Source organism: Prenolepis imparis, unplaced genomic scaffold, assembly GCF_030444845.1.
Source record: "Prenolepis imparis isolate NDT839.2.m4 unplaced genomic scaffold, iyPreImpa1.0 SCAF_9, whole genome shotgun sequence".
Lineage (NCBI taxonomy): Eukaryota > Metazoa > Arthropoda > Insecta > Hymenoptera > Formicidae > Prenolepis > Prenolepis imparis.
Window position 1 is genome coordinate 5,545,982 of NW_028141167.1, and position 27,175 is coordinate 5,573,156.

Genomic DNA, 27,175 nt, shown 5'->3' on the forward strand with positions numbered 1-27,175 from the left:
AATACAATAAAAATATCGGGATAAAAAAATACCTTATAAATCTCGAGGAAAAGAATAGAAAAAAGATGCGGGGAGGGGTTTAGACGGTCGCAATAATCTTCTCACGTATGTGGCGCGAGGTATTAAATTGGGGATTTGATCGAAAGCGCTCGTAATCAGTAAGCAGGCATGGAATCGTAAGATAGACTTACCTGAGCCGAAGGAAAATCAGGCTTTCCCGTTCATTATCGGGCTCGGTGTCTCGTGAAACCGATTCGAATCGGCGCTCGTTACGCCGCCCCCAGGACGGACGGACACTCGACCCCATTGAAAGGATCTCGAGGGCGTCCTTTCAGACCAGCGATCCTTAATTAATCTCTGGAAATCGAATCTAGGAGAGGAAGGAGAGAGAGTCGCAAAGTCGGCGTGCCGATAGATCGGATCGAAGAATGAGAGCGGTGGTGAATCCGTTTGGTGAATCCGAGACGGTTTATATGACCGTCCTTTCTTTCAACGGTTTTCCCCGAAGATCAACGTCTCGCTAATTTCTCCTTTTATTGTTTACCCCATCTCGATTTATCTCCCTCTCCGCGTCTTAAACTGCTCTTATCTCGCCGACCTTTATTACTTACACAAATTATGTATCGGGTCGTGAAAGCTCTTCTCTTCTTTGTACAAATGTTAGCAAAGGAACCAATCGAATTACAAGATTCTCGGATAACCAAATTGCTCCTGTAGTATTTATTGATTTGTTCCTTGATACGACAGCGATTGTTATTCCCGTTAAACGTGATCGACAGTATAATGCGTTTTAGTTTTATGTGCTCGAAAAAGAATCAATATTACTACAAATTGTATCTATAAATTGCAAATTAAATATAATTAACGTTCGATAAAATCATTACGTTGAAGAGGATATTCTGGTTCGCGAAAGATGTATACTTATAGACAAGTTGATTAAATCATCGTTTTATTATTGTAATCGCTTCGATAATAACGACGAGACTTGGTTCATGTAAAATTACAGTGGAACAAAAGCGTCATATTTCTTACTTCACACACGTATAGAACCTCGCACACGTCATTTGAGGAAGATCGGATGTGGGGAATATAGTCGAATTAACCACACATTATTTACGCTATACGTCGAGTCATATTTAAAATTACGATTGGCGCGTGTACACACATTTATATTTATATTTATTAAACTATACTTCTGGTCTGAATGATAGATATTTCTCGGAGACGCGGCGTTTTACAGCCGCATAATTTTTGTTTTTTTCCCTCGAAAAATTGCGCTCGCGTTTCTGCAAATCCCGATACATCTCATGTTACTTTCATCGTGTTCTCCGTCATCGTCCGGTCTCCCGTCCAGTTAATTATACACGATAATTTGTAATGCTAATCCACAATTATACACTATGTACAACGCCGTGCGTCCGCGTTTCGACCTACTTTACGTAGTGTTGTATTGCTATCGTCGTGTCTCTCCGAGTTATCCGCTATATACGAGATATATACGGGGTGTTCTAACACTGTGTATACATGCGATTGAACGTGTACGGGATGCGCGAAGATTCGGGACACAGAAATGTGTATCGACACACTTGGTGTGTGTCACGCCCTGAAGATTACATACATACATCTGGCGACATCCGCGATCGTCGATTAACACATATATGGAGAAACCGACGACATTTATCCGCGCGTGAACAAATAGAGACGTATATGCACTAATTAACATGAAATTTAATAAAGATATTGGCGCGCGTGTCGCGGATTATTTTTTCGATCAAAAACTAGCGCTCGGACCGACATTATAATACGCGTAGAAATCTGAGACTGTCGCAGCGGATTATGTGAATCGCGGCCACTATCCAGCACATCAGAATCGTGCGAAACATTTCGATATTCGACCTTGAAACCCCGGATTTAGGGGGATCTTGGGCGAGACGTTGATTACTGGCGGCAAGAGTCGCGATCTCGATAGTTTGGAAGGTCAGGCTATCGGGGACTCCTGGTAATATCGCTTCACAGATCACTTTTAGGCTGTCCCCGACAAAATGATGCCGTTCCAGACGCAACGTTAGACCCAACCGTGTCGTAGAGACCACACTTCCGTCTAAGTTGCTAGGCCGCAAGTCTTTAGTTGAAGCACTGTTCACCTGTTGAACCAATCAAAAATTGATTTCAAAAACGTATGTAATTCGAAATCGATATCGCCAATAATTTTAATGAAGTAACAGGCTATAATCTTAGTGGAAATATTACAACATTGAATGTTAAATCAAAGTTACAAAGAAGGATTTAATTTAATTTTCGATTTCAAATTAATTGCAGAATCCTGAAAGAGAAATAGCAAAAGTTCTAGAATACCGTATAGCATATCAACTTTTTTCAAGCTTTCGTGCTTTTATTGCACAAATTGGATATTTTTGTTAGCATCGCAATTCCGATGCGTTTTCGCGAGTTTATTCTCGAGGAGTTAATTTGCGCCTCGTAGCTCTGTATTTGTTGAGAACGTGAACGTGCGGCCGGTTGGCAAGCGAAATAAAAACGTCCACGCAAAGTGACTCGACTTGACAAATTGTCGTTAAATAAACCGAGTAGTATCTTCTCGCGAATGACATACATAGAACGTAGCATTGAATAATGGGAGTTATGTGGTTCTATAGTTCGCCGTGGTTGTGTAACAGCCGCGGAAACGAGCTTTTTGAAGATGAATTATGCTTCACCATTAATTATAAAACTTTTCCCTTATTTCATATCGGTAAATTATGCAGAGATATTCTAAAGTTGTCACGTAATATTTCAGAGACGAATTTTTGTCGACCAATTTGCAATAGATAACTTAATAAGAATATGAATTAAGACATTAATTTTTTAGTCATAAGTTATATTGAAAATCGAAGAATATTTAATCGGAAATCTGCACTCGATTGATAATTGTAAATGAAGAATGAATTTTTATTTGATATAAACATTATAAACAATCGGTAAAGTGAGCAAAAAATTAAAAATACAACGTCTTCGCATATGATATAGAATCTCGGAAAGTTGTCGAGCGCTAATCGATCCTACTTCGAGTTCATACGACCTCTCGAAAGTGTAACTGGCGGAATGCACGCAGTCGCTCATCGACTCACCTCTTTACCGTTCAAGATGAACGTTAATACTGCTGGGGGGTAACTTAATCCCGATGTGCACTCCGCTTCGAGGATATCGCCGATCTTATAAGAAGGTCGCATCCCGTCGAGTACCGGGGGATTCCTGGGTGGTATAGCCACGCTCATGTTTGCCTCCCTGTAGTCTGTCTTGAAATTCGGCCCTTCCGACGATACTTCGCAGCCGTAAGATCCCGTCAAGTCGATCTCACCTTCGTTATCAAGTCAGATAAAAAAGATTAGATATAAATTAAAAATTAAAAAAAAATTTTTTTCGTTTTCTTCTTAAAAAAATACTTCAAAGTGAAGTATTACCTTATATAAGTAATGAAATGGAGTTTCAAGAAACAAATTGTCGATTTTAATCCTTTGATCTTATGACTTGAAATTATCTAACTTAATAATTTTTTATAAAGAAACAACTAAAGTTACGTAGAACAGTCTCTAACACGAGAGATATATGGATATTTTGTTATTCGTGCTTGTGTAAATTAATGTCGCGCACCTTTACGAGTGTACGGACCCAAAAGTGTCACTTGCTTGCTATCGCTACGACTGAGATCGATGTACAAGTCAGTGATATTTTGGGCTCGTTTAGGCCTCGATGCTCCTGGCATGTATCTAAATATCTCTTGACCATCTTTATTCCACGTCACCGAATACAGCTCCTTACCGCCGAGGTCGTATTCGCATTTGAGTGACACTTTCTCCCACCTTGGATCGACGATGCTGGGCACATCCAATCTGAGTATCTCCAGCGTGGTACCTATATGACAAAAGTGCAAACAATTTGCTTATTCTATGTACCTAAGGTACTATTCGATATAATTTAAATTTTAGACTAAATATTAAATTAATTTAGCGACAAAGTTAACTTAAATAGATATGTGCACATAAACAAATTTTTTGTTGATAGAATTTAAATAATTAGACTAATTATTAAGCGAAATACTGATATAACATTTTTTTCTTGGTTTATTTCTTAATTTTTCTTTATGCTAAAAAACTTGCTCATTTATGCATATGATATCATTGTAAAGCAATTTCAATTAATTAATAATTTTAAACGCTGACACTGAAAATTCGGAAGACTTTTCGCGGAAACGCAATTGGAAAATTTCAGCCACGCGATGAAAATCCTAGCGGGGGAATAGCTTCGTAATGATTGACGCGTGCTTTATTTATCGCGCATCCGCAGGACGATCGAGACAAATACGCGGTAATTAAAAATATTCTATCGACCGAACGCAGTCGAGTACTCTAAAGTGGGCTGAGATTTAAAGCGGGAATCAATTATTATCGTGACAGCTCCTTCAGATAAATTCATCTCTATCTTTTTTCCGTTTTCGATAATAGATGTATGTATGTACAAACTGCAATGGTTGCAGAAAAATTTCGAAAAATAAATTGACACGAAGAGAGTTGCAGCTACGCTATTTGAAATTAATTTAAAGAATATTTTTATTATGTTATTTTTAATAAATAATAATTTGTTTGTAAAAACAGTTTTTATCTTGTGTTTTTTTATTTTTTGGCATTTTTTAAAATCAAATTTACAATTATTTTGATGAAATAGTTATTTTGTGTGTTGCATTTTTGTATATATATAGCTATTCAAATTAAAAATTACTTGCGGTGATATTCGAAATATCCATCATGTTATTCGCCATATCATGTGATAGGTAGACTCTATCTCGTTCTAGATTTAATATATTATTTACTATTCGAGTGTTTCGTATATTGACATTATTATCGTTTCAATATTTTATAGATATATGGCAATTTGATCAATACCAATAAAACATAGAAATTTGTTTTATTTTAAGCATTAAATGTTTGTGTATATAATTTTATTTTAAGACAATATAGTATATTGGCAAAATATTGGAGAACAATTAGAAAAATAAAATCAATTGTCAATTAATTGTTATTTTTTCATTTATCTCAACATACACAGAACTATAGTTATACCGTCACATAGCATTTATTGATTTATTTTGACAATACCTAGTTTTACAATGTGTCGATATTTTATATCATTGTAAATATTTTCACACATTTTTTTGTTAAATAAGCTGTTATAACTGTTAAATAATCTATAAAATCAACATGTCGAATTGAAACCTTGAGTAATGCTTTACATTTATTACATATACAATTCTTATTTTCTCTCCCTCTTTTTATTGTTATCTCTTTAGTAGTTTTCACTGACGTACGAAAATGTAAAAGTTTTTTTACGTGTGTAACTATTTTTTCTTTCAACCGAAAGAGTTTCTGTCTAGTTAGCAAGTGGTTTGACCATTCGCTTCGCGGAACAATAACGAGTCTTTTTAAATAATTTGTCGGCTTTTCAGAGCTTTGTGTTGCAGTAAGCAGTAGTTAAGCGAGAACACAATAGACCCCTTTGACCCTGTCCTGTTAGTCCTCAGGGCCGGCTAGCTACCCTGCTTGGTTTCGGAGTGCAAACTCTCAGGACGCGAAACCGCGGTTCTCGCGCGTGCCTCTGATACGAAGTACTCACTTTGCATTGAATAAAGTCTACGTATTGGGATACGAATGCTTCTGACGTGCTCTACATACCGAAGACATAAATATTGAATAGTGTGTGTGTCGAATACACAAACACGCAAAACTGTGCGAATACGTAAATGAGACAAACAAAAACAAACACAAATTTAATGCGATTGCATTTAGCGGCATGTATAGATGTTTGCAAATGTCATCTACATATATATGTATATTTCATAAAACTGTTAATTATCACATATATATAAAATATAAATTAAAGCAATCAATCGAAAAACACGTGATCGCTAATTTTAGATTAACTGTTTGATTACAGATATGACTTGGAAAGAGAAACGATCAATTGCTAAGCCGGCATTATTTAATTTAGATCGTTGCGTTGGTGGAAACAAGACGAGATTCCGTGGTCTGGTTAGCAAGCTCGGATTCGCACGTCCCTGAAGGTATGTATCATGGCACACAATCAAGCGGTCTGTAGTCCTTTTCCTCGAGTCTCTGTTCCTCTGTTTGTGAGCAGTGAGAGCACGGTTGGCTCCTCTCGCGAGCCAATTAAACCGGCAATTAGTTTAATAATTAGCGAATTAATTAATATGCCACGCGACAGGCCGGACGGACCGATTCTGAAGACAATGGGCGAGAGAGCCCATTCTCGGGGTCGACGTTCCGTCGAGAGCCGTCTCGATTCACGTTCTCTGATTAAAGACTCCCACGCGTATCAGGGAATCCCGAAGGATCAGAGCGGCGGGATTCCTTTGAAGTTCGAGGATTGATTTGCCTCGTCGCGGATTCGGATATGACAGGATACGGGGCTTCCTTATTCGTCGCGTCGCTGATCAAATGTAAAGCCGATACTTTGAATTTTATCCCGCATCGTATTCGGCCAGGCTTTAATTTTATCTCTCTTTCTCTTTCCTTTTCTGGTAATGACTTTATCATCGCACGTTGATTATTATAGATAACTATTTTGGCAATTATTTTGTCGGTTTTGTATTAAATTCTGATAAATATAACGTAATTATTTTATTTAACAATTTTTTATATTTTTTATGTATTTTACTCGTTTTGAAGGTAGAATCTCTCTTTTTGAATACAAATGAGAAACATACATTTTAAGTTGATTTTATTTCACAAAAATAAGCATGTAAAATTTTATCCTTTTATAGGTATTAAAATAAATTTCGTAAAAATTTATCTTTATATATAATACATGACGATTTTCCAAAGATTGGACGAGAAAGCTAAAGGCGACTTTGGAGAGAAGTGGCGTATTTATTATGAATAATTTATGATTCGAAATATCATTTATATATTTCCTGTATGATATTATTTTCCACTATTGCGCCTTCTCGCTCGCAGCTGTGCGGGCTTACAATTCAGGCTTACGAACGCAACAGATTCCGATGCATAGAACGCGACCAAGTTTTCCTTATTCATTGCACGGTTGATCAAATGCAAAGCCAATACTTCGACTTCCATTTCATTCCGCGCGTTTTACACCGCAACGAGTAAAAACTTTCAACGATTCATCTTTTCCCGTTCTTTCGCCCTTCGCGAGTAATGGCGAAAATACGATTCTCGCCGTTATTCTGTCTTTTATATTTTACAATAGTTCATCGATAATGTCTCATAAATTAAAAAAAAAATATATTTTCAGAAGTAACAGCAGAGAGATAGAACAATAAGAATATATTTCTCATAATAAAAGAGAGAGTATATATAAAAAATATATAATTAATATATATAATTATTATATACGAAAGGCGTTCATAAAGTTCGTACCTTTGCTTATAAGGAAAAGAATGAAGTGTGTCGGATGCAATCATTGTAAAAATCGACACATTGTCTTAAAAAAAAAACTATAAAAATTTTAAAATTTTTTTAAAAGACAATGTGTCGATTTTTACAATGATTGTATCTGATAGAATCTTGCATTGCTGGAAAAAAATGTGTAACTGTGCAGAATTCATATATAGAAAAAGACTAAAAAATATGCACAGTTTGAACCATTTCATCCTTTTCCTTATAGGCAGAGATACGAATTTTATGAACGCCCTACGTATATACGTAATATAATAATTGAAATAATTGAAATATCGTTTTCACATAGTATCCGTATAACGCCGCAATATTTCAAATGTCGAAAATAAATAGCTTGGCGCAATAACCGGTGCATTAGTCACGGCGGACGCGTTATTGTTCGTGCCTTTGTGCCTTTCGTTTTTCTCCGGTCGCGGGACACCGGCTGCATTTCTGGCTGTCGCGAGCAACAGTTTCCGGCGCCCAGTGTATACAAGCTTTCCGATTCGCGCGGTAAACGCGACAAACCGTCGCGGCGGCCGGCCGCGCGTTAATCGCGTTATTTGCCCGCTAATTAAGCGCGCGCGCGATAAATTTGGCACGACGGCGGGGGTCGGCGGCGCGTTTATTTGCTCGTTCGCCGACGTCGACACGTCGATACGCTTTGCTCGCGATTCTTTTTTGCCGTATACACACAGAGAGAGTGACCGACGATTGCATTTGTACATACGCGCGCGTTTTCTCGCCACATCTCTCTGTGCTTCTCCCTCTCGTTCTCACGGAAAAACAGGCGCTATTACACACAGCCGAGAGAGTTGGGGGAATAAATTTCTGGTTATAACGAACTTATGTGTGCGTCGCGATTTATGAAAACTCTCCGGGGCGCGCCAGGTTTTACCCCGCGGCGCAGTAAAACACTCAATTTTGGGAAATTTCTTGCGCGATGTTAACAGCAGGTGCATCCGCTGCGAATTAATTCGGGCTCTCCCGTTTTGTTCGATTTCAAATGATTCATTTTAATGACAACTATTTATTTGCGCGAGAGATGAAATAGGTGATATAAATTTTCCAACTCGCAATTCGAATCATTCATTCTTTCACGCACACATAAGGAGAGACAATTGATTTTATTAAACTCTATTGCTCCCATTAAATCATTGCTTATATTCTTAACTTTAAAAGAATTGACTACATTATCAGTAACATTGATCGATATCGATGAATTAAATATTGGAGCTTAAAAATATTTTTACACTAATATTGTTCGATAGTGAAATTGATTTCGGGATGCATTCAAATTGACAGAATGTAAAAAATTTGCATGATATGAACATGGAATGTAAAATAAAACCGCGATACGAGCTGTCGTTAATTGCTTGCATTTAATTTCGATTGTTCGTTTATTCATGAAAATCGATCATTCGTTGCACTTTTAATTAGCACCATGTACAATCAGTGACTGCGGGGGGAATAACCGCGATATGAAAATAACACGGCGTTCGTTTCGTAATTACCATGCACATATATTCAATTATTACACCGCCATTAGTAATTCTTTTACAATTTTGTTTTCTGTTTGGATTAAACGTAAGCATTTTTAAATATAACGTAATTGTTATTATTTTTCATCAAATAATTTAAATTGTTTTGACAGAAAGGACGCAATTATGTTGTTTTCATGGAGATTTTTGTATTTACAAATTACAAATATATCGCATTAAATTATGTCATGCAATATTGTGTGAGAAAGCAAATGCGTAAGGAGATTAAAATTCATCTGTATTGATACATAATACAGAGGTATACACGGAGATGAATAATTTCGCATGTAGACCCGTTTCTGAAGGTATTAAAACAAATCGTTCTCGCGCGTTGCCTGACGCTTCGTGGGTAAATTTTTCTCGAGGGATACGAGAGACGAGGGAGGAGGGAAAGAGACTTGATTGATACGAATTGCTCGAAAATTCGAGAACGGTTGTGGGAAGACCGAGTGGACCGTTTTACGAGATGTGGGCGGGTCGAGAAGTCAAATGGTCAGTCGTCCTAGCGCGAGTTCTTCTGCGGCAGAAAAGACGTCCGGCGCTTCGTCAAGGCGTTGTGCTTAAGTAACTCACACACGCACATCTCATAATGCAAGCAACGTTCTCTCTTCCGCGTGTACACATGCACGCGTGCAAGGCATTCGAGAGTGCTCCCACGCAGCTCCTACTCTCGCAATCAGTTTAGATAGTCTTAAACGTCGGGGCTGCGCTTATCGTTATGCATATTCACCGCACGCCGCGATAAGCGTGTATATTAAAAGCTTTCATGCTATGTGCAAAATGAATCACTAAGTGATTACGTGAAACATCATATATTTAAACGATATGCCGTATAATAAGCGCATTGATTTCGATATATATCTCTGTTGTTACCTAGGGTTAAAGAGGGTAGGTAGGTTTAAAAGAAGTTAAATATTTGACAAATTTAGGACAGAATTTAAATACTCTATTTAATATATTATCGAATATTTTCTTGTAAGACAAGAGATATATTCTTAATGCCTTGAACCCTTTTCTCGATTGTGCAATCGAGTTGCGAGCGTTAGGAGGAAGAACGCGGATGCAGTTAACATCGTAATTGGCAGTTTTAATTGGTATTATTGTTTATTGTGGTTATCCCCTCCGCCTGTCATCGAGCACTTTGCGAAGCAAGTGTACCTTCCTTCCTAGAACGTAACTTCTCTTAATAATTATCGCGTCGCAAGTATGTTTAAATGCCTAATTCGCACTCGCTGACTCTCGTAACTGAGTGCACGCACACGCATTCCGCTTCGGATTGCACACGCGTACGCAAGTGGACACTGTAAACGAAACATGTGCAGCCGCAATTGGCTAAATTAGTGACGACATTGTTCAGTTTACTCTCCATCTGCAATTGCCTCTTCAATCATCGCAAAGGAACGTTTCTTTACGATATACACTCGTTCCATAACTGTCGCACGCCGTCAGCCGGGAGATGGAGTGTCTTATTGATGTCTATTTTAAAAAACGTCGCAGTTCGAGTGACATTTAAGTATTGTACTGCATCTTCTTTGAATGCCTTATTTGCAGTCTTTGAGTGTGCTTTTGAATACAAAAGTTTGAAAGGCGTATTATTTATGTATGTACTTGGCAATTGATGTAATTTGAAAAGAATTGCATCCTTCAACTCTTTGTAATTGAGTTCTTTCCGACTCTGATATCCATAAAAGAGAGAGAGAGAGAGATTTGCAAAAAATATTTAAATATTATATACTATATAATTATTTTTACATTATATACATATATATATCAATAATTAAATTCTTGATGTTGCCAGTAGGTAATTAAAAGGATAAATAATTTTTTCGACCAATACTGGCTAATTGATATTTAATAAAAACACATTGTTTTATAATATGTTTAGGGAAGTAATTATTTATTAAAATTCTTTTAACCGTAAAAACATTCTCTTTGTGGAATCGAGCGTCAGAGAGTAATATCGCGTGGTCCACTAAGTTGTAAATAGTGTTGATTTTATAATTAAAAGGATGGTTCGAGTAAAAATTTATGTATCTATCGGAGTTAGTAGGTTTTCTATATCAATTGGTCAATAGTTTGCCGTTGCATCTTATAACCGTAGTATTCAAAAAGTTAATGCGAGAGTCTGACTCCACTTCGTGTGTAAATTTAAGGCGTTCGTGGTAATTATTGAAGCTCGTCAGGATTTCGCCCAACCTTGATCGCTTGACCACGGCAAAAATATCGTCCACGTATACCTATAAAAGACCCGTACTGTATCGCTTAATAAACTTAAACAATGTGTCTCCAAATCATATATATATATATATATATATATATATATATATATGTATATATATAATTATCATCAATGTAAATATATAATAATTTCATAATACATGAAATATTCGTAAATATTATATAATCAAATTTGTATTAATATTCATCTCGAATTTCTTGTAAAGTGATATTTCATGTTTCTGTGTATACCATGATCGAATAATTATGATCGCCCGAAGGTCTTTGGGCATCGAGCCAATTACCTCATACATATGTGTGGAGTTAGCTCGGACCAATGTGAAACTGTTTTCCTGTAAAATGACGAGCAGATCGCGGCGAATAGGTACTTTCTAAGTACTCGCTAAGTACTCAAACGAGGACTGATCGTTTACTATTGGGTACCGTATTGGGCATCGTTCCGATTAAACTAGCACAAGTATCGAACGGAATCTCTCTCCGATAGAACCTAAATGTTTGTTCGAAAATGAAGCCGGATATAGTTTGCCAATAAACCATAGAAAATCAAAGTCCGAGAAATATCTCATTAACTAACTTCACTGAAAGATCGATGATCATTTATCAACAGATATAACTTTCGTGATTAAAAGAGTTTGTAAAATAGAGAGAATATCGTAATGAAAAATAATAATTGATATTAACATTTTTATTCGTTAATTAATTGTCAACCTTTACGCACAAAAATATCCTCGCGCGAGTGATTGAAATCGAGAAGAAAAACTAAATTACATGTGGTGAGATGTTGCTCAGACAGTGCTCGTTCGTCGACACGAAAAACGTGAACGAGATTTAATTCGGAACTAATGACATTGGACGCGATAAGCAAGCGAAAAGAAATGTATATGTAGGAAGAGAGAGAGAGAGCACGAGCGAGAAAAATAGTATCCGATAATTGCTTCTCAAAGCCGGGCCATCTCCTCTCCTCGCTCTCGCTCTCCCTAGAACCACAGTATTCCGACCACGGACTATGCATTAATTCGAGAACGATCCCGCGGGGGAAGTAAGGAATGCGCCGTTATAGGGGTGATTCGGGGAGGCACTACTACACTCTGTCCGTCGTGTGCCCGTTCCTCCAAGTTCGCATAATTGCTTACGAATTTACCCTGGCAGCGCGCGGTGACCCCACGTACGCTTTCTTGCCCAGCCGACGTCGCCTTGATACTGACATTGCTATACGGTTACCAGTCTCCAGTCTCCCATTCCTCGCTGCAGCCTGCAGCTGCGTCGGTCGACCGACGGTGCAGGTGCGCGAATCCCTGGTCCCGGTGTCCCCCGAGACAGTACGAGGGACGTCGCAGCCGGGGAGAGACCTTTGTCGTCCTCCGTGTAAATTAACCATCGAATGAGATGGAGATCGGAGAGCGATATTTATGGTGTATCTTATATACATTGCATAACCACGTTGCGATGCATTAAGGCGAGATACGATTCGCATATTTGCATTTCACTCTCTATAAAATGAAGACGAAGAATTAAGTTTTATTAAATTTAATATATTTTAATTAAAAATCCCTTAAGATTTTAATCTTAATTTTTATATCGATATTTGTCGATTGATTTAAAAAGTTTTTTTTTTCTCTCTCGACTCATCTCGTACGATGCTTTCTTTCTTCTCCCCGTTAATAATCGTTAACTTTAGCATTTCCAGTTGCAATGTTTTGAATAGAACGTCGTGAGCACAATGTGGTCCCGACATGGAACAATGTCGAATAAAAACTGATGTTCGAGCAAACGGCGAATAAACTTGCATAAATGATAGCGAGATAGCGGCGAATTCGGAAAAAGAGCGAGCAAACTCTAATGTTTTACCTATTTCGTCTATACGCGAACGTAGCACACACAATGATCCCCGCTATTCTCGCAAATTTGTCCTCTGCAGCTGTGGCAACACGATGCAGATGCAAGAAACGCAATACGGCATTATATACCGGCATTGTTGTCCTACTAGCACGCAAAGTAAGCAGCTACGGGAACAGAGGTAAAGCAAATTTACGGTAATGAAACCGTAGCAAAGTAAGTTGTAGCAAAAGGATACGTAATTAAATCTGTCTAATTAATCTTTCGGTCGCGTGGTCCCACACGACTCCGTGTCTCCGTACTCTGTGCACCATCTTTCTTCAAAGACATTTCAAATGACGGCTATCTTGTTCGCGTTTGTTCCGCGTATTTGATTAAGATTCGCGGGCGAGCTACTCCTGCGTTCAACTTGCGGCCGGAGTAAAGTAATCGGTGCTATTAATTTAACATTTGTCGCGCGATTGTTCTATAATTAAGCGATTTATAAAGAGTATTTTCTAATAGTAATAATGATACTATCGAATATAAATATCGAATTTTTCTTGCGACGACGTAAACTCGCCGAAAGACGACCTAGAATGAAGGATAGGAACTATAAGGCGAATCTTAGCTCGACAAAGAATCGCGTTTCGATTTTTCACGAAACGCGATTCTTTTCACGTTCACTTCGCCCTTTCGAAATTGCCATTACTGTTTGGAGTGCATACTTCTCTCGATCGCGGAGGGGTGCAATTGCAGCGCATCAGGCTGCAGAATGACAATGTGGGCGGAGGATAGTAATCACGACAATAGAGGAATAACCGTATCCGCTGTTGCCTAGTTTCATATAACGAGATTGCCGATGATAGCAATCGCGGTTGCGGCGAAAGAGAGAGAGAGAAAGGGAGAGGGAGAGAGAGAGAGAAATACATCGGAGGGGCCTTTGAGTCCCCTAATTAATGCTGCGCTCGTTCGCCGCGCTCCGGAATTGGACGGAGCTTGATGCTCTCGAAATATGGCTATTCACGTATATGTCAAACTTTAGGAACGCAAAATGGAACTGTCGTCGTTCGTTCGTTCGTTCGTTATGCAAACTTTCGCGCAATTTGTTTATTGTCGCAGTGGTACTAAGCATACCAATCTGCATAGCTAGATAAGAAACTGTCGCGCGAATAGTCGCATGCGTTGGTAATACTTAAACCTTATTTTACTGTACTTTACTTTAAGATGCATCTTGAGCAGTAAGACTTATTTTACGTTTCTCGCAATATATTTTTCGCGTTGAAATATTCAAATCGTGCTTTTACAAAGAGCTATCGCAGGAAATGAAACTTCCACTTCCAGTTTTTGTCTCTCTCTATATATATAAGAAACTAATTTGTATAAATTTGAATCTTAATTAATCGTAATTTAATTTTAATTTTAGTTTTATTCTTAATTGTCTCTTTTCCCGAGCCCCAAATATTTTTGCAATAATTTTAAACATTTTACAAAATTTTCTCTTTCTGCAACAAAAAAAATAATTTTGCACGTAGTTAAAGATTAAACATTTCTTCTTTTTCGGAATCGACAATGATATTTTTAACAACGACTTCGCGTTATCTTTCTAATTTCACGCAATACGCGCGCACTCGTCGCATTTATCTTATTTTCGCGCCGGCTCGTGATTTTTAATTGCGCCTTTCATCGCGTCCTTTTGTCCCCGGACCAGACATTTTTTCCCTTTCGCGGCGACGGCGTACTCGACATCGGCAAGATAATAAAGTCTCATCGGGACGACCGAGTATATACAATTAGCGCGCTCGTGACACGATCATTGTCTCTGAATCCGCCGACCATAACCACTCAAAATCGCAACGAAGATAGAGAAAACCCCGCCGCGATTGTTCCATCGCGTTTCGTGCGGTTCATGGAGATTTCATCGCGATATAAAATTAGCTTTCTCTCTCGGCCGAATCTTTTTTTATGAGTTCTCGCACAGAACTCGGAACGTTCCTATATTTTTCCAGAGTTTTCCTCCTCTAATTTCTCGCATGTCCTCGCGCTCTGTGTGTATTCTTTCTAATTGCGTGGGACGCAACCTGTGCGTCGGCCGCAAAGCGTCATGCGTGTGAGAGTTACCTCGGGAGATTCGATTCTGCTCTCTTTATTATAGTAGATAATAACGAGGTAAGCGGGGGGCTTTAACCCCGTCGTTACGTGCCGGGTCGCAATTATAATGTTATTGCGGCGGAAGCGCGACTCGCCGGGCCCCTTCTTGACCTTCTTGGTTAATCTCCCTCCTTTTTTCCCTCGGCTCTCTTTTGTATTAAGCAACGCGTCCCAACGACGACGACGACGATGGTAACGATAACTACGACAACGACCGGCATATTCATTCGATACATATTCGATAGTGGCGAGAGGAGGAGAGCTTTCGCTATCGGACACCGATTGCTGCTCGATACGGACGTTTTCGTCGCGAAAACGCTTTCGAAAAGCATCGTTAACGAGGGGCGATCTGGGTCAAATGCTTCTTGCTCCCCGTGTGCCATATACACGCGTGCACGTTGCACTAGAAGCAACGCGTAGAAATCCGCAAACGCGTGTTTCTCGCGAGCGCGCGTTTGAGCGAAAGCTCTCGGCCGTCGACCGCAACGCGTACTCAAAACGTAATGCATAAGCGAGCTCGCGGGCATGCATGTGTACCGGACATATATATATGTGTGTGTGTGTGCGTTTGCGCGCCCACGAGCGAGCTGTAATTCGATTATTAATTTAATAATCAATCATCGACCAGGTACCAATCGCATTAGTGACGCCCTGTTAAATTACGCGGATCGCTCGGGCGCTCGTTAAAAACGGTGAGAAACGGAGTTTTTCATTTATTTCTCTCGTACGAGGGGAAGGATTAGATACGGTACGTTGCACGTGTGATGTTTACGGGTACGGGAATTAAATATTTTGCCTTTAAAAAGAATCGAAGCGAGTGCGCGATGTGTGTCGGATTTATAAGGGAATCTGCGGCCCGGAAAATTTACAGAATCGGGGAAAACTGATGGTACGGAGATGTTTTCAGCCAGACACTTGTAAAGATAAATGTGTTTTCGGCATCGGGGATCTATGTAATCAAACTTCCATGATATCGAACAAAGTATATTGAAACCTTCGTCCGACGATGAATTGGATTATAGTTAGAATATCTATTTTTATTCAATTAAGGAAAGTAGAACAACAATGACTATTTATACATTTTAACTTATTTTAGCTTTTATTTGAACTATTTATGTATTTTAATTCATTTTATTTTGCGTATATACATATATAGATCTACAAAATATCGCACGGATAGAGGATATTATACATTTGTTTATCTCCGAAATGGAATCATTAAATTGCATCTCATCCTAAAATTAAATGTAAAACTGGATCAACAGAAATGTAAAGGAAATATCGTATTTTCGCGAATCTTGAACCCGTCGCAAAACATATCCCACGTGACGCGGCTGTTTCTCCTCCTCGTCGATTATCGCGTTCGCACGCGAATGTGCCAAAATGCAATAGCCATATATACAGCCAGTATATGCATGCCTGATCGGACGGAGGAGGCTTTTAAGCGAATGCGAGATCGACAGCCGAAAGTGGTGCTCCAGAGCGTGCCGAGCCTGCATCGTGACTCTCGTTTTCCCATTGTTTCTGCGAGCGACGTCGAGCACGCGGCCGAATAATAAATGCGATCTTCCCACTTACTCTCACTCTCTCTCTCTTTCCACTCATAGAGATCCAGTTCGGCCGTGGACAATGGCGATCGAATGTACGGACCAAAACGGAATTCCTCCATTACCTCTCTCTACCCTTGTCAATTACCCTTGTCGCGCCGCTGCCGCAGAGAAGAAAAAGAGAGAAAGAGAGAGGGAGGGAGAGAACTTGTCGTCTCCTCCGTCGCGATTCTTTTCCCTCGCTTATTGTTTTGTCTCGATTATGCTCCAGAAAGCCACTCGATTAACTTCACACGGACGTACACGCGATTATGACACGAACGCCCGGATCTTCATTAACGCGTCGAGGCAGAGCCTCTACATCGCGGATCGCGATTCGAGTGCTTTGCCTAATAATACAACGCTGCTTTCAGGAGGAGACCACTCGTTGGAATCTTGTGGAAATGCAATGCATCCCTAATGCTCCCTTTATTTTAGCATAAAAATATTTTTTAAAGAGAAATGGTGACACATAATTTTCTCTTTTTCACAAAACACACATACACATACAATAATTTATTTTATTAATATATAATATATTATTATAATTTTTTTTCTCATTATATTTATTATTCTTTTCGGAACTAATTACTCATCTATTGTACGGATATATTGATATTGTATTAATACCAGGCTAAAAATATATTTCACGTCAGTTTCTAAATATGTACTTCAGTTTGCTTCAACTTGAACCGTTTCATTCAGTACAAAATTGATACGCGACAGAACATGAAGTTCAAGGGTTCCCGAGCGACGTAACACAAGTGCACTCGTCTCGATTACTGCAATTGCTGCAATTCACGAAACGTAATTAAGTAGGATGGACGCAGAGAACGATGATCGATAGGCGGCTCGCAATGCAACCGATTACGGCAATTAAGTACGGAGACAAATATGAAATTAATACTTATGCTTGTCTCTGTCATACCGTAAAACGGTCCCACGGTGCTATTAACCGCACGCAATGCACAAGAGTATAAATGTATGTGTACATATGTTTGGGTACAATACTGACCGATAATTTTGGTATCGACTTATGCATAGGTACTATGGTTGCAATTATTAAATGTAGCTATTGTGTCGAGAAATCAAGTATTCCGACGTTCATGTTATTCGTGTTAATGTAGATTTTAGACCGGTTACATATCACAAAATAGGTATAGAGAGAGGACGCAAGAAAGCACGAGACAGAGAGAACTTATTATATGTATCGATTAAATTCAGTTTACTCTACATTGTCAATCCTGATCAAGATTGTCAAATCTGATTTTGGCTCGGAATCTTTGGGCAAAAGAAAAAATCTCCGGGCCATTCGAGTTTTATGTAAAAACTTTTTTTCTTATTTCGTTAATCTAATTTAATCTTCATGATCATAATATTTATTTCGTAGCTATTAATCACACACGCGCGTATTTTATTATGCAACTTTTTTTTAAAAGATGATTTCCGGATCTTTACCGATTTGGCAACTTTGATCGCGATTACGCGACTCGTTTACTCCGAAACTAACGGATGAAACCAACCGAGATATCGTTTGAAAACTGTTTTCAAAACGAGATCTTGTGTGCGAGCGACGTCTATATTTTTCCTTTTCTCTTCCCTATCTTTCGGAAACTGTAGTACATGGTATATTCGTTATAATATTTCGTTGGTTTGTAAATAACGCGAGCAATATTCTTAATAATATACAAACGCACATTATGTATCTTTCAAGATGCATAACGCAAGTGCGATTTTGTATAAGACTCTAAGAGCTCTAAGATGGCAGATGGAGGGCTGAGATTGGGGATTCACGTTGCGTGAGAACTGATCATCTCGTCGTGGCAGATCTTAAACTGTCACCTCGATGTGCAACCGCGGATATTAAGCGCGTCAGAACTGCTTTAAATCTCACTAATGGTCGAATTAATCGTCGGCGCAAAATCAAGAGACGTGGTCTTGTCACGTTCCTTTCCATCCTGTCTCGTTCTGTTCCGCTTAAAAAAATAATCGTACATATATATACATACATATATAAGTGATTATATATATCTATGTATATATTAACGACTTAATATACTTTTATTTTAATTAATGAATAATTAAATATTAATTTTTTATGTAATATAATTATGAGAAATTTATACTTGTATTATTAAATCATCATTTAATTATTACTGCACTGAATTAACTGTGAATTGCATTCTTCGAGAAACGGGCGCACCATGTATGCTGATGTTGGGCTGTTTACGTCCGCAATTTACTTCTGACATAATTTGCCGCCCGTGTGCGCGCTAGGGAAAAATAATTTTAAAACATTTATATTTTTTGGGTGCTATTTTTTTGTAAACTATGTACTGTTAATTTTGGGCTGCTCTATTTTTTAAATTTTATTTTTGGAAAGAATAATTATTTTGGCTAGACTATTTTTTAAATCCCCTTTTGGATTAAATATTTGGATTTACTTCTCGCTACCTCGGGGAATTATTTTAGGTGCAAACGTCGTCTTGCATTGGATTGAACGGGGTAAGGTCTTTCTTGGAAAGGTACCTCTTGATGCCACGGCATCCGGAGAAGCCATCTGTCTTATTGCCGATGCGCGCCATTCGCGCCTTTTTATTCCTCGCGTGTTTACGTATGAAAATGATGCACTTGGTGGCAGACGGGCTTCTGCTTCTCAAACGCGTTCGACTGCACGAGGGTCCGACCGACTCGCAGGAGTGACCCACATTATGCACGCTCCCCCCTCCCTTACCTCTTTAGCTGTTATTATCCTTCCCCGTTCGAAAGACCATCTTGCGAGATCATTAATCTCTTATACCTAGCTGCCATCAAGAAGATTGCATTTGGGAAGTATAATATCAGAATATAGGCAAGGTGAGAGGAAATATGAATCAGCATGCAAACGATTTCTTTTAAAATAATTATCTTTCATAAAACGTTTCGAGAGAGAGAGAGAGACTATTGATCGTGTTCATCTTCAGCTCTGTACAATTTTTTCATTATTCTTATTATTATATATTACCTTGCAGACGATATTTATAAAGAGGTTTTTTTTCAAAACCCGATATGGCATGAATTATATTAATTCTCTGAAAATCGATAACTCGTTGATTTTAGGAAAAAATAGATAAAAAATACAAAAAACTGACTAAAATAATATATGTGTGTGTAGGTACTGAGATAAATTTACGAAAAAAAAGAATATATATATAAAATAGATGCTTTTCTCTGAAACATTAAATTTTTCAATTCTAGTGCTTTTTTCTCTCGAGCTGAAAAACTGTGCATTATAAAAGAAGTCATTTCACGAATTTCGTCACTTTAGGAATATAATAATATTTAATTTTAATTGAATTTTTGGCAATCTATTTAGGCACACGTATATTTCGTTATATTTCCATCTATAATTTATCATTTAATTTATGATTGTGGTGTTAATTTTATGGACAGATAATTTTATTATTTATTCATATATAAATAAATAAATAAATATATATATATATATATATATATTTATAATATAAATTATATGTATAATATAAATTTAATTCCACATATGAAAGTGTTATATTAGCACTAGACTATATTATGTGAAACGCGAGCAATCATAGCATCATAGATGAGCTGAAGCAAGTCACCCTCTCCCTTTCTGTCTGTCTCAGGTGTGTGTAATATTTGTGCACTTACGTGCATGTGCCGCGCACGGAATGTTATTAAGCATGATAATAATTCGAGTGGAATACCGCAACCCCTCGTAGCGACCGATCGCAGTGCGGTGATAAGAGCGAATTAATTCTGTAATGATGCTAGCTTTGCTAGGGTGATCTTACTCGCGTCACGCAGACACAGTTATAGTTCTTCTTGTCTGTTAACAGAAAGCGAAAACTATTGCAAAAGGCCATTGTGTGCCTCTACTTTGGTTGAGTCTAATTTATTGCTTTTTTCTACTAATATAATTTTATCGAAACTTTTCAAACGAATGCTCGCAAAATGGTCTCGATCCAGCTCTTCTTATATTAACCATAAAGAAATGTGTAATTGAAATTTATAATTTTCTTAAAATTTTATATCAAATTTTATCGTTAAAATATTTAGCATTAAAAATTGAAAGGAAAAATTTGATGATTTGATCCCGAACTTTACATATACTTTAATTCAACGGAAATTTAATTTATGATTTTAAGATATGTAATGTCGTAAATGTCCCTCATACATAATTTTTCCACTTAGCACAAATTAAAAAAATACAATATTTAAAATACTATTTCTCATCTTGCATTATTATTTTTAATACTTTATATTTACAGTTTTTGTTTTCTCTTTTGTATGTATACGAAATGTAGATGTTACATTCATTTTAATACGATGGAACAGCTTTTGCATCGAACGATGATTCTTTCGGTAACATTTACGTCACTGAAATCACTTGTACTTTAATCCGCATAAGCTCGAATCTCGCTCACTAATATCGCTAAAGAGGCGCAACCAGATGAGACTACCGGTCGACCTCTCGTAAAAATACTGCGAATAAATGAATAGCATAATCAAATGTATTTAAAGTTAGTAGGTATTACAAGTCATTTCACATAACTTTTTTTTTATATTCGTTGCATATTATCTGAAAGCGTCAGCGTTATTACAACTTGTCAATTTGTTTGGTCCTGATTATAAGTTTCGGTATATTAATAATTTAATTATCTTTATATTTTCATCTGTATAATCTCGTACTATTTCATCTTAATACTTTATATATATATTAATTATAAAATATTATGATATATATCTGTGTGTATTGATATTGTATATTATATATAATTTTGACACACTTTTAATTTTCATGTTGTTTATTAATTTGCTAATCTGCATATTATTGAGCATCTTTTATATATCTCGCATAATTTTTATCATTTCAGGGAGGTGTGACGCTATCCTAATATTTATATTCAGACCGCGAAGGCCCGCATCGAGGGAACTTAATTGTTTAACCACCGGCGAGAGCGATTTCACGAGTGACGTGACGAGTTAACGAATGGTAAGATTTTAATGAAACCTAACTTTTAATGAAGCCTAAAATCTGTCTCTTTTTCTCGACAAACACCAATGTTCCGCTATCTGAGATTACATGTTTGAACGCGATATTCTAATGGCTGGCGGGCAGCCGGTCTTTCTCGTGCACTTAGTCGAATGGGTTAAAACTGCGGTTATTTGCGGTGCACTCCAATCGAATTGCCTACCGTTTGCATAATCTTCTTCGTTGGCCCCCGCGTTGCATTCGTCTCCCGCATTCGCACACCTTTCTTTCGCCGATTCTCTATTCCTGCTTATATAGGAATCGTCTTTCCTCCCTCCTCGATCGCCTTCGTTTTTCCACATTTCCCAGGCACATTCTCCATCCGCGAAAAACGACTGCGTTTCTTCGTTCGTTCTTTCGCGGGAAATTTAGAGAAAATTTACGATCGCGCGATTTGATTTATATATACGTCGATCGATCGAATATCACGACGACGAATCGTCCACTTTCGCCGCGATCTCGAAGAGCTCGATCGAATCGCGGAATCAACGCAAAACGGATGACCCTTCGTGAACGAATCGTCTCTATTACGACTTCTTGCGCGGATTGGATTCCCGCAAGCGAGATCAGACTGCATTTATGTAAACTTGACGACGTCAGTGACATCAGGTATACGTGTCGCGCGGCGACTTTTCCTCTTAGAGGAAAACAAATGACGTACTATGATCGCCTTGAGTTTTGCACGTAATCGATTTGAATAAATTTCCACACAGTTGTAAAAATTGCCAGGCTTGTTTCTGACGTACTGAAATTGCAAGATTGTTTCCACAGCGTGAAATAAAAATATTTGTTTCGAGAAATTTATAGGTCTTCAGTCGGATATATTTTTCCCGGGAAGATTCTATTTTTCGTAGCAAATAATGCGTGCAAAATGTTTCTCTCTTGATATACAAAATCCTTTTGGGATTAAAAGGTAAACGCTATATTATAAATTTACAATTACGAGTCATATATATAAAACTATTGGTATTATCTGTAAACTGTGTAAGCTTTTGTACGATATTTGATGCTTATAAATTTAACGAAATTTTACAGTTCAACGCGAAATCATTTCGTGATATGAATAGTATTGCACGCTCACACAAAGCGATAACCGTTAATAGCCATAGTAATTGTCCACTCTGCGTGTTATTAATACAACTTAATTACTAGCAAGCAATCTGTGGTATATATTCGCAACAATTCCAATCGGATGGGACGTGTAATAGTCCTGAATTCACAGAGTGTGCTATGAAAGCGCTTTGCGCGCGAATTACATCGGTTACGCTAAGTTTGTCGCGTTACGCGGGTCGACACGAAGTTCTTGTTAAATTACTCCCGCTTGTGCGATTTCGAAATATAGATTATATATATATGTATATATACATAAAATGTTACACATGTGTGTGTATATATATATATATATATATATATATATATATATATGCGCATGTATATGTGTAACATTGTATATCTTTCAAAGTGAAAATTTCCCGCCGGGCGCTCGCTTTAAACATCGCTGAATATTTATGATCTCAATCTCTTTTCAGCCTACGGTAAAACGAGGTTTACCTCCGTAATAGCGATGAGGTATGCGTGGCGTATCCGCGATGACTTTAATAACTAGTTAGCGGATTAATTACGTCACTTTGTCAACGTTAATTTACCTATTAAGCACTTATCGGCGGAATGACATATCACGGACGAGCGACACAATTATTCATTATCATTATGCTAATTACGCGAAGAGTTGCTATAAATTTAATGCTTACTACGGTTTTTTCGATCGCTTAAACCTCGCCGTCACATTTCAACATTTTCATCATTATTCTCTCGACATAAAAAAAAAAAAAAAAAAAAAATCAATCCATTTCGCAGCTATTCGAAAATTTATATCGGAGAATCTCGGTGTAATTTAAAAGTGAAATCTCAACATTATGTATCAAAACTCAGATTTATATTCCGCAAAAAGTTGAGAAATTCTACGAGGATTAAAGCTTCACACTGTGCGGTCAAAGGGGAACATGCAAATCGCGGACGTTAAAATAAAGTTAAGAAAAAATAAATTATACAAGCGAATGTGAGCGAGGGGTAGCGGGAAGGGAAAAAGGGGTGGCGATGGGAAAATCGCCATTCCGGCGAGATTAAACCTGTCTTACCTGTCGTCAGAGAAGAGCAGAATAGCGCCGACAGTAGTACGAACTGCATTTTAGTCAGACACTTGCCGCACCTGGAGCACGATTCGTCGCCGGGCGAAGTGGCGCTCCAATTCTTTGTCTGCACCCTCGAGTACTTCATCGTTCACTTGACATTTGTGCGCGGGGGTAAGAGAGGGGTGGATAATCGTGGCCGTTTGTGTCGTTGCGAGGAAAAGAAAAAGAATGTTAGAAGAATCAGCACCTCGGAATTTATACCGACGGAAATTCTCACTTTAATCCGCGTCCACAATATTCTTTGATTTTCGCATTCAAAGAGATACGACGATGGTGTTTTTCGAGGAAATCTGCTTCGGTAGTTCTTCAGAGTGCATTAGAAATAACGGATAAATGGATGCCCGAATTCAAATGCCGATAAATCGATGGAAACCAATGGAATTTCTTTGCGTTCGTCGTTTTTATTCTCGTGCGATGTTTCTTCCGCGTTTTCGGATCCCCGTAGAAATATTCTCTCTGTAGCTATGTGCTTTTTAAGATGTTCCGGAATACCGATCGCGTCGTTTAGCATGAAAAAAAATTCCACTTTGCGCTTGGATTTAACGGAATTCGCGAGAAATTTTTCGCTGTTCTTACCGTGAGTTTTTTTTTTTTTTTTCTTCACGAGAGATACAATCTTTTCAACTTTATTTCTTGAGAAAATCGTAGATAACAGTTGATTGCGATACCAGATAGAAAATAGCTGTTACATTACTTGCGAGTTTCATCGAAATTAAATTATCACGCGAGACTTCTTATCTAACGTTCTCTCGCGATTTATTTAATCAACGAAGAAAGAGAAATTCTTTCAATTTCTCACGAAAAGAATGTTTTTTCGATGCCGCCACGTGTTCTTTCGAGAGAAACCACAGCAATAACCGCACTCAGCTTTCGTGTATCCGTGCGAAAGCAATTTCGCTATTACTCCAGCTTACTTTGGTCATTTCGCAAGGATCTTCTCGAGCTTAACGATCCTCCCTTTTATCGTTAGTTGTTGGACGCCGAGCGTTGTTTCCGCCGCATATCTTGTCCCATAATGTTTTTCGTCCGCAACTTGCTTTGGGCTCTTTCTCGGGCGCGTTCACCAACTTTTTACGCAAAGACTCGGCGCGTCTCCTTTGTCTCTCTTTTTTTTTGCGTGCGACGTTACCCAGGTGTGCGTCACTACGTATATATCCCCCATCAAAGGAATCATCATCTCCTCGTGACACTCGTCGTTCCCTCTCACATCGCCGAATATCCCAGCTCCGCGATGAGCGGGGATTAACTCTACTCTCTCCGTCTTCTTCGATAGCACGCGCTAATTAACGCGGAATAATTACTTGTCGAAGCGCGAAACGCTTGTCTATGCGTCTGAAGAAGTCAAGTTTCGCGTCGAATTGTTTTTATTTCTATTTACCGAAGTCGGACGAGCGTACTCGAGATGAAAACAAACGAGATGTTTTCTCTCGCTAATGGTTCTTCATCGTTGGTTGATTAACCAGCTCCTTCGCCGGCCAGGGCTCGTTAGTTATATCAAAGCCTTCGCGCGCGAAGATGCGACGCGAAACTTTTCGCAAATTTCATCCAGTTTCCGCAATCATCCGCTGATGTGCGATCCTCTTTTATTTTCGTTTTCTTGTTGTTGTACGACGAGAGGAAGAAAAATGGATCGTCGGAAGGATCAGGGACCGTAATTTTTCGCCTACGTTAATTTCGCGGTTTAATGAATTCTTCCAGCAATTTTTTTTCAACGGCGCGATTTTTTTCCACGGATCTAAATTCCTTCTCGCGTTTGCGAATTATATCTTGCAGGAATTCGCGTGGATGAATTTATCCCGACGTGAATTTGGACGCGATGCGATATCACCCACGTGACACTTTCGCCTCTAGCCACGTGTCGTGATCCCGATTGTTCGCCTCTATCTTCCTACGTCGCGATATACATATATTCCTTTGGGAAGCGCGATTCTTTGCATATCACATTTGATTGTCGTTTTAATCCTCACAACGAGCACATTTCTCGAATTCGTCGACCATCACTATATCCTTTCACCAGTGAATTTTTATGCGTATTTAATCGCGAAGACACTGTCACTCTTGTACACACACGCTTCATCGATTTCATCGATGACTTGAATTGGAGATCTCTCGACTTAACGAATAAATCTCATCAAACTCTGTAGTTACATTTCACATTATATTAATACACTTTTTTATAACAATATCTTTTGTAGAGGTATTTTTTTATTTTAAAAAGAAAATAGTGTTCTATCTAAAAAATGATATGTCACAGTACTCCGATTATGTTTGCTCTCCTCCACACTAGGAAATTGAGAGGAGTAAATTAGTTCTTATAAATGTACACGATGCCACAAACTCGCATGCGGGTGAGTTTCAGTATTACAAGTATCCCCGAGAACCTTTACCATCGGCAGTTCGTAGTTGACAGAAACCCTTGGCGGGAGCGATACGACGAATAAGGTGCCACTCCCACTTGCGCATGCTCTACCACCACTCTTGGAATCATGATCCCCCCCTCTTGCTGCTTATATTCTCTTTTCCTGCTCGTCGTACCTTTCTCCCTTTTCCGTCTTCCTACTTTTTCGCGCGATCCCCCTATTTACTGAATTTTCAAATAATTTTCCCTCTCTATCTCCTCTTCTCTCTGCTAAGCTTTCCACCCCTTTGCGTCCTCTCTTTCCCTCCTGGCCCCATCACCGCGTAACCGCACGTGGTCCCCGTCAGAATGGGGTGATCTATAAACCAATTAATTCGGGTAATAAACTCGGCCAAAGGGCGACCTATTCGGACCCTCGTCTATCCGGAGAACACACCGCTGAATCCTTTTAGCGACTGTCTTCGACTTGACTCGCCTTTGTTCGATATAGCAAATTAGCTCGTTATATTGAAAGTTGTGTTCCTATCTCGCTTGTTGAATAAGCTAACTCTTTAGCCACATATGGTATGTCAGAAGAATCCGCCCTGTCAGAACGAAATAATGGATTTACGAGATTACTGCGGATTTCCCATGTCTTTTTTTTTTGTCCTTATAAGTCCAATTAATATAATATAAAACTCATCACTTGCAATTGTGGTTTTACATCAAAGTCTCTATTCGACGTGGTGGTTTATAATAATCGTTGAAATTAGTAAATTACATTTTCGAAACCTT

The 27,175-nt window shown here is 38.4% G+C and overlaps 1 protein-coding gene and 1 long non-coding RNA gene across 4 annotated transcripts in view; one reads left to right on the top strand and one right to left on the bottom strand.

Annotated features, from left to right (window-relative positions):
• The window catches only part of LOC145940601 (uncharacterized), a 112,863-nt gene that overhangs the window by 61,746 nt on the left and 23,942 nt on the right, over positions 1–27,175 (top strand). For 2 of the 3 annotated variants that reach the window (XR_014426047.1, XR_014426049.1), the window contains exons 6-7: positions 5,986–6,112; positions 21,693–21,811. This is a non-coding gene — a long non-coding RNA (uncharacterized LOC145940601). The remainder of the gene's footprint in view (positions 1–5,985; positions 6,113–21,692; positions 21,812–27,175) is intronic. The other variant, XR_014426048.1, reaches the window with a different exon arrangement.
• LOC145940600 (uncharacterized) lies at positions 933–26,456 on the bottom strand. The gene is made up of 4 exons (XM_083045934.1): positions 23,989–26,456; positions 3,649–3,909; positions 3,126–3,355; positions 933–2,144 (listed from the first exon to the last, which is right to left on the bottom strand). Exons 1-4 carry the CDS (start codon positions 24,125–24,127, stop codon positions 1,797–1,799), a joined length of 978 nt encoding a protein of 325 aa, XP_082902060.1. The 5' UTR covers positions 24,128–26,456; the 3' UTR covers positions 933–1,796.